We start from the raw sequence: 15,008 nt of genomic DNA, 5'->3' as shown, positions 1-15,008 counted from the left end.
CCTAGGAACATTAGTTGTTAATCAGAAGAGGCACTATCTAGATATAAAATGCAAGATGAACCAATGAAGATCAACTCCATAATGTGACAGGCAAATATTAGACCTTTTCTTCATTAGAGTTTGTCATTGCAAAAGAATTGTTCAATAGATGTGTCAATTGGAAACCTGACAGTTTCCTGATTGGGCAAAGCATAAAACTTTACCATGTAAACTCTCTCTCCCACCCCTTGCCTCTTCATCCAATCTTCCAGCAGTTACACTGCTCCTTTACCGTGGCTGGAACAGTTAACTGCTCTCTGTCAGAACAAAAGAATCAAAGAACTATAAATCCTTCTAATCCAAAAAATTGACCTCTTTCTTCATTGGTATTTGCAAATCTAATATAGTTGAGACTTACCTGTCAGCACCTCCAAGTAAAGAACACAGGTCAGCACTCAGGATAGAAGGTAACATATCATAACGACGATCTGCGAGGTAACAAGTTGTTGCCCTAGAAGAAAATGGCAGGCATTCACAAATGAATATTAAGTGTACAGAAATAAAATTGCACCAGTGATTGTTGTGGTTCTGTTCGCCGAGCTGGGACTTTGTGTTGCAGAAGTTTCGTCCCCTGTCTAGGTGACATCTTCAGTGCTTCGGAGCCTCCCATGAAGCACTTCTGTGTTGTTTCCTCCGGCATTTATAGTGGTTTATCTCTGCCGCTTCCGGTTGTCAGTTCCAGCTGTCCGTTGCAGTGGTCGGTATATTGGGTTCCGTTGTCAACAGAACGAGGACATGCCGCAACCCAAAGGACTAGCCACACTACCATACATCAAAAGCATTTTCGAACTGACAGCCAGACTACTGCGACCATTAGGACTCATAACAGCACACAAACCAACAGCCACTCTCAGACAACAACTCACCAGAATGATGGACCCAATACCCAGCATGAGGGAAACCAATGTAATGTACAAAATCCCATACAAGGACTGCACAAAACACTACATAGGACAAACAGGAAGACAGCTAACGATCCGCATCCATGAACTAGCCACGAAACGACACGACCAGTTATCCTTCGTAGCCACACACGCAGATGACAAGCAACATGAGTTCGACTGGGACAACACTACTATTATAGGACAAGCCAAACAGAGAACAGCCAGGGAATTCCTAGATGCATGGCACTCATCCACAGATTCAGTCAATAAGCACATCGACCTGAACCCAATATACCGACCACTGCAACGGACAGCTGGAACTGACAACCGGAAGCGGCAGAGACAAACCACTATAAATGCCGGAGGAAACATCACAGAAGTGCTTCATAGGAGGCTCCCAAGCACTGAGGATGTCACCTAGACATGGGACGAAACATCTGCAACACAAATTCCCAGTTCGGCGAACAGAACCACAACAACGAGCACCCGAGCTACAAATCTTCTCACAAACATTGCACCAGTGATGCTCAGCAGTCCTTTCCAGAGATCATAACATTTACACATCTTCACAACAGGGAAGCAGTGGCAACTGGCAGATACCACAGAAGTATATAAATAAGTAGATTTACTAATTTTCCATTTGTAGCACCCTCAGGTGTCTTAGCTCTGGGGAATCTGACAGATCAGTCTGCAATGCTACTGTTTCCTTTGGGGCCATTTAAGAATACACAGGGCTGCTCCCCATCGGTGAAGTCATCAGAATAGCATTGGTGGGAATTCCCAACTCAGAAAAAAAATCCATCAATTAATGAAAATATCAAATACATTTATGATAAATGAATTAAGTTTTGATGAGATAGTACTTTAAACAAAATTTACTCCCCCAAGGATTTCCCATTTAATTGTTTCAATCACAGTAACTGTGTTTTTTTTTATTTTAAACTACCTTGATCGAGCTTCCAGATCTGTATTTGAATTTAATTTAACAAAGTGTGTGACATCAGCAATGTGAACTCCCAGCTCTAGATTGTCATTAACTAATCTGCGAACAGATAATGCATCATCCACATCCTCACAATCCTTGGGGTCAATGCTGAACACCAGATGAGTGTTCCTTAAATCAACTCTCTGGGCTTGCTCCTCCGTATCAATCTTCCAAGGATTCTCGGGAGTGTTCACTGGCATCTCACGCAGCTACAGAGTGTAACAAACAAGTTAAAAACATATACTGTATAGTGAACATTATAGGTTGTTCTGTTATAACGCGACAGTTGTGTTACTCTGCAACATCGTGCCATGGAAAACCACTGTAGAAAAGTGCACTGTCGAAGATCGCTAATAGAAAATCTCTATACCCGTTCAGTAGAAAGTTTGCAACATCCAAATAATGTCCACAATTCGCCAATCACGTTATAGCCAATTTGCGCTGACCAAACATGCGTTATAACAGAAAGACCTGTATTTCAATTTTCATTTCAGTAAAAGAAAAGTTCAACTATTTTATGTTTAATTTTTCCTTTTCAGATACACACATGGTATAGATTCATCAGCAAGCCTATGTCTCTGTTTTGAACAATAAATACAAATCAAATTTCTTTAACACCACCCCAATGCACTACAGTCCAATAATCTGTGATCTCTGCCAGTCTGACTTAGGAACAGTGACCAGGGACAAAGAAGAATTCAAAGATTAACTCCGTAATCTCTCCACAACTCGGAAATGCAGGAGGGAATATGCCTGTCCTCCAGTTTTGTGCCTTCCTCCAACACTGTGTTTAAGATTGGTGAACTCACTTCAATGAATTGTGAAACAAGCTATCTTCAGCTATTTCATAAATGACCTTCTTTCCAGCATAAAGTCAGAGGCCAAAGCTAGAGAAGCATGTACAGCTCTGGAATGCACATTAAAAGGAGGGAGTTGACTGCATCGGAGAGGGTGCAGAGGAGAATTATCAGAATTTGCCTGGGCTGCAGAGTTTTAATTATGAGAGTTTGGATAGAATGGGGTTTGTTTATCTTAGAGCAGAGTAGCCTGATGTGAAACATGATTGAAATATATAATCATATGAGGGGCATAGACAAGGTAGACAGGAAGGAATCTTTCTCCTTGCTGGAGGGATCAGTGACTAGGAAGCACAGATCTAAGGTAAGGATTTGAGACTTAGAGAGGATGTGAGGAATTTTTTTTTCCACTCAGTGGGTGGACAAAATCTGGAACTCACTGACTTTAAGGTTGGTAGAATCCAGATTGTAAGTTTGCTTGCTGAGCTGGAAGGTTTGTTTTCAGACATTTCATCACCGTGCTAGGTAATATCATAAATGAGCCTTCAGTGAAGCGCGGTGTTATGTCCTACTTTCTATTTACATATCTTGGTCCGAGACTGAAATAGAAAGCAGGACATAACACTAGTGGTTCACTGCAGGCTCACTGATGATGCTACCTAGCATGGTGACGAAATGTCTCAAAACAAAATCTTCAGCTCAGCGAGTAAACTTACATAGAACATAACATCGCAATACAGGCCCTTCGGCCCTGGATGTTGCGCCAACCAGTCAACCTGAGCTACAAATCTTCTCTAAACATCGGTGGTAGAAACCCTTGTAACACTTAAGTATGTAGATGCACTCTTGTAATGCCAAGGAAGATCAAGGCTTTGGGCTAAGTGATAGAAAATAAGGTTGGAATAGCTAGGTGGTTGTTTTTGACCAGTACAAACTCAATGGGCCATTCTTTCCAATATGTGTCTATGGATGTTTGTTGATAATTGCACAGTGTACAGCACCATTCGTACTTCCTCACATACTGAAGCAGTACATGTTCAAATGCAGCAAGATCTGACCAATATCCAGACTTGGACTGATAGGAAGCAAGCAACGTTTACATTAGACAAGTGCTAGGCAAAATCACCTCCAACAAAACAGGATCTAACCACTGTCTCTTGACATACAATGGCATTACTATCACTGAATACCCCATTATCAACTTCTTGATGGTTACAACTGAGCAAAAACTGAATGGACTAGCCATATAAATACAGTGGCTGCAAGAGAAGATCAGAGGCTAGGAATTCTGCAAATCACTTCCTGACTCCCCAAAGCATGTTTGCCATCTACAAGGCCCACGACAGGAGTGTGACCAAGTACTCCACTTTTGCCTGGAAAGCTGCAACTCCAACAACATTCAAGAAGTGTGAACTATCTAGGAAAAAGTAGACAGCTTGATTGACACTACAAATCCAAACATTCACTCCCTCCACCACTGATGCTTAACAGCAACAGTATACACTATCTACATGATGCAGTGCAGAAATTCACTAGGACTCCTTAGGTAGCATTTTCCAACCTATGACCACCACAATTTAGAAGGACAAGGGCAGAAGATACATGGGAGTACCACTACCTGCAAGTTCCCCATTAAACTATTCACCATCCTGACTTGGAAATACATTATCATTCCTTTGGTCACTGAGTCAAAATCCTGGAACTCCCTCTCGAACAGCACTATAGGTCTACCTACAACAAACAAACTGTGTCTTCAAGAAGACACTTACCACCACCTTCGCAAGGGAACAAAGAGTGGACAATAAATGGCCAGTGACAACTACATCCCAAGAAGGAATAAAATAAATGCATTGAGCCAAAGGGCAGTCCTTAACCATGACATTTTTATAATACACAAAGTGGATTATTGATTTCTCCTTAGGACATGAATATGATCGAACTACACTCTGGGACTCAAAGCCTCTCTTACAATTCTGCTTTTTCACAGAACCTAGAGGCTCACATACAACTAAATTCAAATCTTCTCCAGACACAATATTTTTACATCAAAATGCTTATTTTTCATCTTGATATCGTCCTTTACCTCAACACCTTACCGATGTCAGGGCACGACTAACGAGTAGCAACATGCAACTTTAGCCAAAGCTGAATGTTCTTCAACTGCAGTTGCTGGAGATCTAATACAAAAAGACCATAAAGTACTGGAGTAGAATTAGGTCATTCGGCCCATAGATTCTGCTCCACCATCCAACCACGGTTGATACATTTTGCAACCCCATTCTCCTGCTTTCACTCTGTAACCCTTGATCCCACTACAAATCAAGAACTGATTAAAAACTGTCAATGCCGGAGAAACTTGCCAGGTCCAATTTCAAAGAAAAGTTATATTTGACTTGAAACGTTAACTCAAGTTTCTTACTCCACAGATACTGCTGGACCAGCAGAGTTTCCCCAGCACCTCTGTTGTTAAAATCGGCATCAAGTCAGCATAGATTGGAGTTTAAATTGGAGACCTTCCTAGGTATGTATTGGCTCAATACCAGGTTATACCATGCAATTACCCACTAAGATAAAATAAACTTGCATTATTGTAGCACCTTCCACATTTGTAAAGCATCTTAAAATACTTTTGCAAACAATTACCTCTGAAGTGTTGTCACTGTTGTTACGCAGTCAAACAATGGCAGATTTCTACAACTAGCCCTAAGATAAATGACAGCTTCACTTATTTTCAATTGTATTTGTCGAGGAATTAATGTTGGTCACAGAGTATGCAGAAATGCTGCAGTTGTTTTTCAAATTCTGCCATATTTAAATAAATACCTACCTGAATATACAGGCTGAGATTAATTTAAGGTAGCATCTTTGGCAATGCAGCAATGCCTCAGGACAATAGTAAAGTAGTATCCTAGATTTTGCAGTCATATAATTTGAAGCAGGAATTGTATCCACATCCTTCTGTTTCTGAAGCACTGTCTGCTGCACTGAGCCAAAATAACGCACAACACTTTATCAAATGAATACCTGCTGTATGAGAAGATAGGTGTGCTACTTGCTGCTCCTTGGATGCTGCCTGAACTGCTGTGCTCTTCCAGCACCACTAATCCAGTACTTGGTTATAGTGACAAAGTCCATCCTTTGGACTACTGAATGTCCAATAATTAGTTTTGTCATTTATGTTTAAAATTCAAGCTCTATTGTATAGAATCAGTGTACATGAATTCTACTGTTAACAACATCAATTAAAGAATTACATTTCTTTAAATGATAAGATTATATAAAAAGGTTAACCTGGGCTTCAGAGAAAGGGTTAACTGAAATATTGTTTTCAACAAGAATAGCTGCAATTTCTGTCTCAAGGTCACCAGCTCTTCCAAGAACCTTCACAAAGTGTCCATTGGGATAAAGAGAAGTGGAATCCCAGGAATCAATGCGTACAATAATTCGACAATCCTGTGTAATTGGGAAAATAAAAAAAAATAAGCCTTCTTTTTGAGTATTGCAATACTCCAATATTGATAAATATGTACAAGTACAGTGCCTAAAAGACAGAGTAGCAATTCTCTTTCGTGCACTTCACTCCAGGTACATACTTGATTCAACCAACAGAATATAATTCTACATTTCCACAGCTGCAGGGTGGCAATTGAATAGAGTTGGACAGAAGAAAGAAAACAAATAAAACAGAAATCAAGAAAAAAACTACACAATAACAATCTCCTTGATACAAAAATAGATTCTGAAAGGATAAGGATCCAAGAGATGCTATTGTGCCAAACATCTACAACATACCTCATCTGAAAAGACAATACTGAAAAATTAAAAAGTCCAATGGAAATAAGTTACAATGATCCATTCTATATGAATGATAAGGTGCCTTCCTACCTTATGGGTGAGATTCTCAATGATTACTTTGCATCAGTGTTCACTGAGGAGAGGAACATGATGAATCTTGAAGTTAGAGGTAGAAGTTTGTTTATTCTGGATCATGTTGACATAAGGAGGGAAGATGTGTTGTGTAGGCTAAAGGATGTTAAGATGGACAAATCCCCAGGACTGGATGGGATCTATCCCAGGATGCTGAGGGAGACGAGAGAGGAAATAGCTGGGGCCCTGACAGATATCTTTGTAGCATCCTTAAATACAGGTGAAGTGCTGGAGGATGGGAGGGTTTCTCATGTTGTCTCCTGCACAAGGGTAGTAGGGATATTCCAGGTAACTACAGACCAGTGAGTCTCATATGTCAGTGGTGGGAAAGCTGCTAAAGAAGGTACTGAGGGATAAAATCTATTTATATTTGGAAAAGAACGGGTTTATCAGTGATAGGCATCATGGTTTTGTGCAGGGTAGATCGTTCCTGGGAGTGATATACATCCTGGGAGTGATGAGGTATGTTGTAGATGTTTGGCACAATAGCATCTCTTGGATCCTTATCCTTTCAGAATCTATTTTTGTATCAAGGAGATTGTTATTTGTGATATACATAAATGATCTGGAAGAGGGCAATGTTGGTCTGATCAGTAAGTTTGCAGATGACACGAAGATTGGTGGAGTAGCAGAAAGCATAGAAAGAATACAGGAGAATACAGATAGACTGGAGAGCTGGCGGAGGAGTTCAACTCAGGAAAATGTGAGGTGATGCATTTTGGGAAGTCTAATTCTAGAGCGAACTATGCTGTGAACGGAAGAGCCTAGGGAAGAGTTGATGAGCAGAGAGATCTGAGAGTTCAGGTACATTGTATTCTGAAGGTGGCTGCACACTTGGATAGAGTGGTCAAGAAAGCATTTGGTATGCTTGCCTTCATTGGGTGGGGTATTGAGAATAAGAGCTGGCAAGTCATGTTAAAATTGTACAAGACTGGTTCAGCCACATTTAGAATACTGTGTACAATTTTGGTCGCCACATTACCAAAAGGACGTGGACGCTTTGGAGAGGGTGCAGAGGAGGTTTACGAGGATGTTGCCTGGTATGGAAGGTGCTAGCTATGAAGAGAGGTTGAATAGGTTAGGATTGTTTTCATTAGAAAAAAGAAGATTGAGGGGATACCTGATTGAAGTCTACAAAATCATGAAGGGTATAGACAGGGTGAATAGAAAAAAGCTTTTTCCCAGGGTGAGGGATTCAATAATGAGAGATCACGCGTTCAAGGTGAGAGGTGAGAAGTTTAAGAGGGATACATGCGGAAAGTACTTTACACAGAGGGTGGTAGGTGTCTGGAACACGTTGCCAGCAGAGGTAGTAGAGGCAGGCACGGTAGATTCATTTAAAGTGCGTCTGGACAGATGCACAAGTAGTTGGGGAGCAGAGGGATACAGATGCTTAGGAATTGGGCGATAGGTTTAGACATTGGATTTAAATCGACTCAGGCTTGGAGGGCTGAAGGGCCTGTTCCTGAGCTGTGAATTTTCTTTGTTCTCACAGACATGCTTCATAATATGCACAAAGTTCATGAACCTCAAATATCAAGAGTTTTTGCCAGGGGTGCAAGAGTAGCAAATTTATTTATAATTCCCACCTGCAGGGATTCAGCTTGCTGGGTGCTGATCCTTATTCTAGGAATTCTATAATCCCAAGGTGTCACTAGGATCTTCCGAACATTTTTACCCTGAGATTGTATATCTTCTTTTGGTGGAAAGGATGCAACATAATCTCGCCAGTTCCTCTGAATAATTCCAACCACTTTACCTATAGATGAAAAGGCAATGTTAATTTGAATCTGTTAGCAAAAATGTAGGTGACATTTTCATCTTTTAACACTGTTGTTTTGTTCACATTGGATTACTACTTAAGGAAAATAGCTAGGGGATGAAGTAATTAGCTGTAAAACTTAGTCAGGGAAATTAGACACTTGCACTTCTACCATTTTCTCTTCTTACTAATGACTAAAAACCAGAAGGGAAAGATTTAAAAGGGACCTAAGGGGCATTTTTTCTTTAAACGCAGAGAGTGATGTGTACATGGAATGAGCTACCAGAAGAAGTACAAATACAACATTTAAAAGGCATTTGGATGGTTATATGAAAAGAAAGAGTTTAGAGGGATATGGGCCAAATTCTGGCAAATAGGACTGGATTTATTTAGGATATCTGGTCTGTATGAACAATTTGGACCCAAAGGTCTGTTTGTGCTGTATATCTCTATGACTCCACAGCACAAACTCTTCTGTTGTCCTGGGTTAGCAATACACATTTCTAATAATAACGTATGCTATTCAGAATGGGCTGTTGTGAGGTCAGGTTTCAGTTCCAAATGTAAGAATGTTTACTACGGGGGACTGGTTTTTGAACATTTCCCTCACAAATCAGAATAGACAACATACAGGAAAGAACTTCCAAATATAAATACTGAATCTCAATTTTAACTGAAGATGAAAAGATCTACAACACAAAGCTCTAAAAACCTTGCAAGTATGGCTATTAGTACGACTGCCAAGCAGAAGCAATCATAGCATCTCTTGATTGCCATTCCCTTGAAACATTCAAGGACTGTTTACTTAGATTGTTGAAAAAGGAAACTGGTTTACACTTAAATGCGAATTGATTAATTGATCAATCGTATCCTACCTGTAGCCATTGGTTCACTTTCAGTTTCTTCAGCTGTCTTCTCCTCAGACTCCTTCTCACATAACACAGAAACTCTTCCCTTCCATTCATTCCTTGGCAGCAATTCGACAGCTACTACATCACCTTGAATGGCACGGTTTCGAGCCTTAGTGCCACAGATGAGGATGTCCATTTCAAGTTCTGGCAGACAACAGCAAACAAACTGGTACTAACAAATCACCTTTTCGAGAATTTATTTTTAGAAAAAGCCTAGTAAAATTACCTGATTTTTTGTTAGTGAATCCTTGAGTACGAACAAAGGCTTCCAACTGAGATCTGTGTTTGTTGACATTTAAAACACCCTAAGAATATAAAACAAATCCACTATTAATCCTAAAATGTGCAGGTTAGGTGGATTGAGCGTGGGAAATGCAAGGTTACAGGGATAGAGTAGTGGCTGGGTCTAGGTGGCATGCTCTTCAGAGGTTTGGTGTGGACTTGATGGGTGGAATGGCCTGTTTCCACAGAATTGGGATTCTACAACTATGTAAATTGTTTAAGAGTAGGGTTATGCTAGTTGGCATAATTTTCACTGATTTTCCATACATCTGCTGCACATTTGGCTGTTACAGACTGATAAAAACGAGGAAACAAAGGTTGGAAAAAGTTTCTGATTCCTAATATTGGGGAACCTTGGCTATAAGCAGAAACAAATAATGACTGAAAGAGCTTCAATGATTCCACCATGTTAAGTTACTAAATGGAGCGGACTTAGCTGATTTTCCTGAACTTATCATCAACGCTCATGATTTTTTAAAACATTAAATTTGTTTTAAAACATTCTTCCAAAAACAAATCAATATTCAATACATTAAGTTTAATCTTCATTTAGTACAGGAAAAAAAAATCAAGAAAAAAAAAGTTTGCTCCCTTGTATTAAGCATGCTCAATGTGATCAGCTTCTTTGAATAAGTTTTGAGCAGTGCAGAACACAGCATCCAGGCTTAGGCTGAAAAGAGACAGATAACATTCTTGCCATAGAAAATGACTATCTTTGACAAAAGAGAATCTAACTATTTGTCCTTCATGTTCAGTGGCACTACCATCACCAAATCCCCCACTATCAAGAAACTGGGGTTACCACTGACCAGAAACTGAACTGGATCAGCCCTATAAATATGATGGCTACAAATGCAGGTTAGAGACTAAGAATTCTACAGTGATTAACTCACCTGTCTTCATAATGCCTGCCTACTATCTGCCAGGCACAAGTAGAGAATATGATGAAAGGCATTCCACTTGCTTAGATGTGTGCTGTACCAGCAATACTCAAGAAGCTCAACACGGTTCAGGACGAAGCAACTTGCTCTTTTATGGCACTACGTATTTACTTGCTTCATCACTGCAGCACAGTGGCTGTCATGCAGCCATCTATAATATGCACGGCAGTGATCTGCCAAGACTCCCTCAGCAGCACCTTTGAAATCAGTGACCTCTACCAACTAGAAGGAAAAGAGCACCAGACAGATGGAAGCACCACCTGCAAGTTCCTTCCTAAGTTGCACATCATTCTGGCCTGCAATTATATCACTGTTCCTTCATTTTTGCTGGATCAAAATCCTTGACATCCCTTCCTAATAGAACTGTGGCTGTCCTACTGAGCCAGGAACTACAGTGATTTAAGAGGCAGGTCACTACCACCTGCTCAAAGGCAGCTAGGGATAGGTAATAAATGCTGGCCCAACCAGTGACACCAATATCCCATAAACCAATAAAACAAAATAATTCTGAATCTTGGTATGAAGACACAATGTTTTGTGAAGTTCAAAAGGAACATTCTGTTATCATGTGCCCACGATTGTTATTTAAGAGACTTTATCTGTGAGCTTACCTGCACATATCTCCCGGATTTGATGCCAGCTTCCAGTATTTCAAGAGGGAGATGTTCTGAATATTCTTTCCTATTCTTTTCCTGATTTTCACTTTCTCTTTCTTTCCGAGACTGAACAATAGAGTCGTACAGTTGATGTACGGCTTCCAAGTCAGGCCAAAAGTTCTCCAAATAACTCTGAAAAGAATGATGGTGATAAGAGCACAGGCTCGTGTTCATTTCCCAAAACTGCAGAATTTCCTTCAAAGGTATGTCAATGCACTAATGCCGGTAACGCAGAATAGCACAAGAATTCACTTCCAAGATGGACAAGTCAATCATAAGCTAAGGTGCTTATAAAATGCAGTTTCCAAAATGCACATACATTGCATTCACAACAAAATGACATTGAATACTGAGGGTGTAAGTGGAATTTTGGGCTTTATGAGTAGCCATGTCACTAGTGTGTTTAGACTTTGCTCCACACCAGGAATCGTCCTAGTGACCTTCTCGGAAATGCCTCCAATGCAATTACATCTTTCCTTAAATAAGGGACCAAAACTTAACACAGTACTCCAGATGTGGTCTCACTAGCATCTTGTAAAGTTGCAACAAGACTTCCCCACACTTAATATTCCAAACCTTTTGAAATAAAGGCCAACATTCCACTAATGTTCCTGATTACCTGCCGCAACTGAATGCAAGCTTTCTGTGTTTTGTGTACAAGTCACTCCCAAATCCCTGTGTGTTGCAGCTTTCTGCAATTTTGCTCCATTTAAATAATATTCTATTCTTTTGTTCTCCCTTCCAAAATAAATAACTTCGCACTTTCTTACATTATACTGTATTTGCCAACTTTTTGCTCGCTTACTTAATCTATCAATATCTTTCTTAGTGTCATCTTCAAATTTGGCTATCATTCATTTTCTTCCTCCAAGTCATTTATACTGTAAACAGTTGTGATCCCAGCACTGATCCATGTCAAACTCCACTGGTCACAGGCCACCAAGCTGAAAAAGAACACCTTATTCCCATTTGCAGGGTTAGAAGGATAGAGCAGGAAAATGGGTCTGACTAGACTGTGAAGACACAGACTTGAAGAACCAAGATGTGTAGGTTAGGTGGATTAGCCATGGGAAATGCAGGCTAATGCGGACACGCTAGGGGGATGGATCTGAGTGGGATGCTCTTCAGAAGATTGGTGTGGAGTCAATGGGCTAAATGGCCTGCTTCCACACTATGAACCAAATAGCTGTTGCTCAATGATTTGGCACAGAAGTGGGAAATACCTTTCATCACAAAGACTCTGTAACCCAACAGAGCAAGCACCAGTGAAATTAAAGACCTCTGCTGGCTACAGCAGAAAATCAAAACCATCCTTTTCAATCTGGTCCATTCCCAGTAGTGACACACCTTTTACAAATGACTCTTAAAAACATGTTTCTTAATATGAGACAGTCTACAATCTGAGGTATGCTTCCACAATTCTGAAAGTATAATTGGGCCAAGTTGTGTAAAAGGTTTCAGACATTACAAGTCTTCTGGAACCTACTGATTGAAGGAAAAATGTTAATCAAAATTCTGCATCCCTCCTTGTTTCCAATTAAGATATTTTCAATAACACAAGTGCCACCTAGGGTGACAATAAAGAATTACTATCAACAGATACATTTCTTTGCAAAGTAGAAAGCAATTCTTAATTCAACTGATTAATAATTGGAAAACATATGTAAACATGAATGGCAAAATGAACAGATATGGTCGAGGGGAGCACAGGCATGAAGGATGAGCGCAGAAAGAGAAGCAAGTTAATTGAAGTCAAAGAGACTATTTTTTCTGCAGATTTAGCAGCACTAGTGTTTTCTAGCCCAAGGTTAAGTGTTTTGAGTGACAACTCCTGAAATGAATAGTTGCTGATGTTAGTTATTGAGAATTATTAAATTGTTTGATGGAAGGTAGGTTTAAATGAATATAAAATTTTGCACCAGAACTGCAAGTTTTTGCAAAATGTCAAATGTAATCATACTCAGCACCTCCAGAAGGTACAATGAATATAATATTATTAGCATTTACCCAACTCCCAGCTTTGGACCTCATTGAAGTAGTCACCTGAAACATTAATTCTGTTCCCAACTGTACTTAAAAACTTCCCATTCCTTGCCTCTTATAGAGTAAAAGATGTACAGCACTGAAACAAACCCTTCAATCTAACTCATCCACGCCGCCCAGACATTTTCAATTAATCTAGTCCCAGTTGCTATCATTTGGCCCATATCCCTCTAAACCCTTCCTATTTATATATCCATCCAGATGCCTTTTAAATGTTGTAATTGTATCAGCCTCCACTACTTCTCCTGGCAGTTCATTCCCTACATGCACTACCCTTTTTAAATCATTCCCCTCTCACCATAAACCCAAGCCCTTTAGCTTTGGACTCTCCTACCTTGGGGAAAAGGTGTTGACTATTCGCCCTATCCATGCCCCTCATGACTTTATAAAACTTTGTAAGGTCACCCCTCAGCCTCCAAAGCTCTAGGGAAAACAGCCCCAGCCTATTCAGCCTTGCCCGATAATTCAAACCCTCCAACCCTGGCAACACCTTGTAAATTTTTTTTGAACCCTTTCAAATTTCATAACATCCTTCCTATAGCGGGGAGACCAGAATTGCATGCAGTATTCCAAAAGTGGCCACCCAATGTCCTGTACATCCTCAACATGACCACCCAACTCCTACACTCAATCCAATAACCAATAAAGGCAAACATACTAAACGTCTTCTTCACTGTCCTATCTACCTTAGACTCCACTTTCAAGGAACTATTAACCTGCACTCCAAGGTTTCTGTTTGGCAAAAATCCCCAGGACCTTACCATTAAGTATATAAGTCCTGCCCTGATCTGCTGTCTGAAATGCAGCACCTCACATTTATCTAAATTAAACTCCATTTGCAACTCTTTGGGCCCATCTGATCAAGATCCCATTGTACTTTGAAGTAACCTTATTCACTGTCCACTATACCTCCAATTTTGGTGTCATCTGCAACGTTACTAACCACCTCTTATGTTCACATCCAAATTATTTATATAAATGATGAAAAGCAATGGAGCCAGCACCAATCCTTGTGGCACACCTCTGGTCACAGGCCTCCAATCTGAAAACCAACCCTCCACCATCACCCTCTGTTTTCTACCTTCAAGCCAGTTCTGTATCTAAGTGGCTAGTTCTCCCTGTATTCCATGTGACCTAACCTTGTTAACCAGTCTACCATGAGGATCCTTGTTGTAGGCCTTACTGAAGTCAGTATAGATCACATCCACCTCTCTGCCCTCATCAATTCTCTTTGTTATTTCTTCAAAACACGCAATTAAGTTAGTGAGACAAGATTTCTTATGTACAAAGCTATGTTGACTGTTCTTAATCAGTCTTTGCCTTTCCAAATACAAGTAAATCCTGTCCCTCAGGATTCCCCCCAACAACTTGCTCACCACCAATGTCAGGCTCACTGGTCTATAGTTCCCTGACTTTTCCTTACTACCTTTCTGAAATAGTGGCACCACGTTAGCCAACCTCCAGTCTTCTGGCATCTCACTCGAGGCTATTGATGATACAAACATCTCAGCAAGGGGCCCAGCAATCACCTCCCTGGCTTCCCACAGAGTTCTAGGGTACACGTGATCAGGTCCCAGGGATTTATTCACCTTTATGCATTTTAAACTGCCCAGCACCTTCTCCTGTAATATGGACATTTTTCAAGATGTCGCTATTTATTTAGCTACATTCTATAACTTCTATATCCTTCTCCACAGTAAACACTTGACGCAAAATACTCATTTAGTACCTCCCCCCATCCACTGCGGTTTCAAATAGGTGGCCTTGCTGATCTTTAAGGA

General features: G+C 40.3%; 1 protein-coding gene across 3 annotated transcripts in view; it reads right to left on the bottom strand.

Moving 5' to 3' along the window:
• The window catches only part of dis3l (DIS3 like exosome 3'-5' exoribonuclease), a 53,280-nt gene that overhangs the window by 15,486 nt on the left and 22,786 nt on the right, over window positions 1-15,008 (bottom strand). For all 3 annotated transcript variants that reach the window (XM_043677085.2, XM_087981348.1, XM_087981349.1), the window contains 7 exons: window positions 11,140-11,316; window positions 9,532-9,610; window positions 9,270-9,449; window positions 8,222-8,391; window positions 5,997-6,158; window positions 1,870-2,117; window positions 398-490 (listed from right to left, as the gene is read on the bottom strand). In XM_043677085.2, coding sequence (XP_043533020.1) covers window positions 398-490; window positions 1,870-2,117; window positions 5,997-6,158; window positions 8,222-8,391; window positions 9,270-9,449; window positions 9,532-9,610; window positions 11,140-11,316 — 1,109 coding nt within the window. The remainder of the gene's footprint in view (window positions 1-397; window positions 491-1,869; window positions 2,118-5,996; window positions 6,159-8,221; window positions 8,392-9,269; window positions 9,450-9,531; window positions 9,611-11,139; window positions 11,317-15,008) is intronic.

This window comes from Chiloscyllium plagiosum, unplaced genomic scaffold (genome assembly GCF_037043375.1).
Source record: "Chiloscyllium plagiosum isolate Xiang-an unplaced genomic scaffold, Cpla_swu_hap1 HiC_scaffold_39, whole genome shotgun sequence".
Classification (NCBI taxonomy): Eukaryota; Metazoa; Chordata; class Chondrichthyes; order Orectolobiformes; family Hemiscylliidae; genus Chiloscyllium; species Chiloscyllium plagiosum.
Note: the sequence above shows the minus strand (reverse complement) of the source record. Positions and strands in the feature narration are given on the sequence as shown.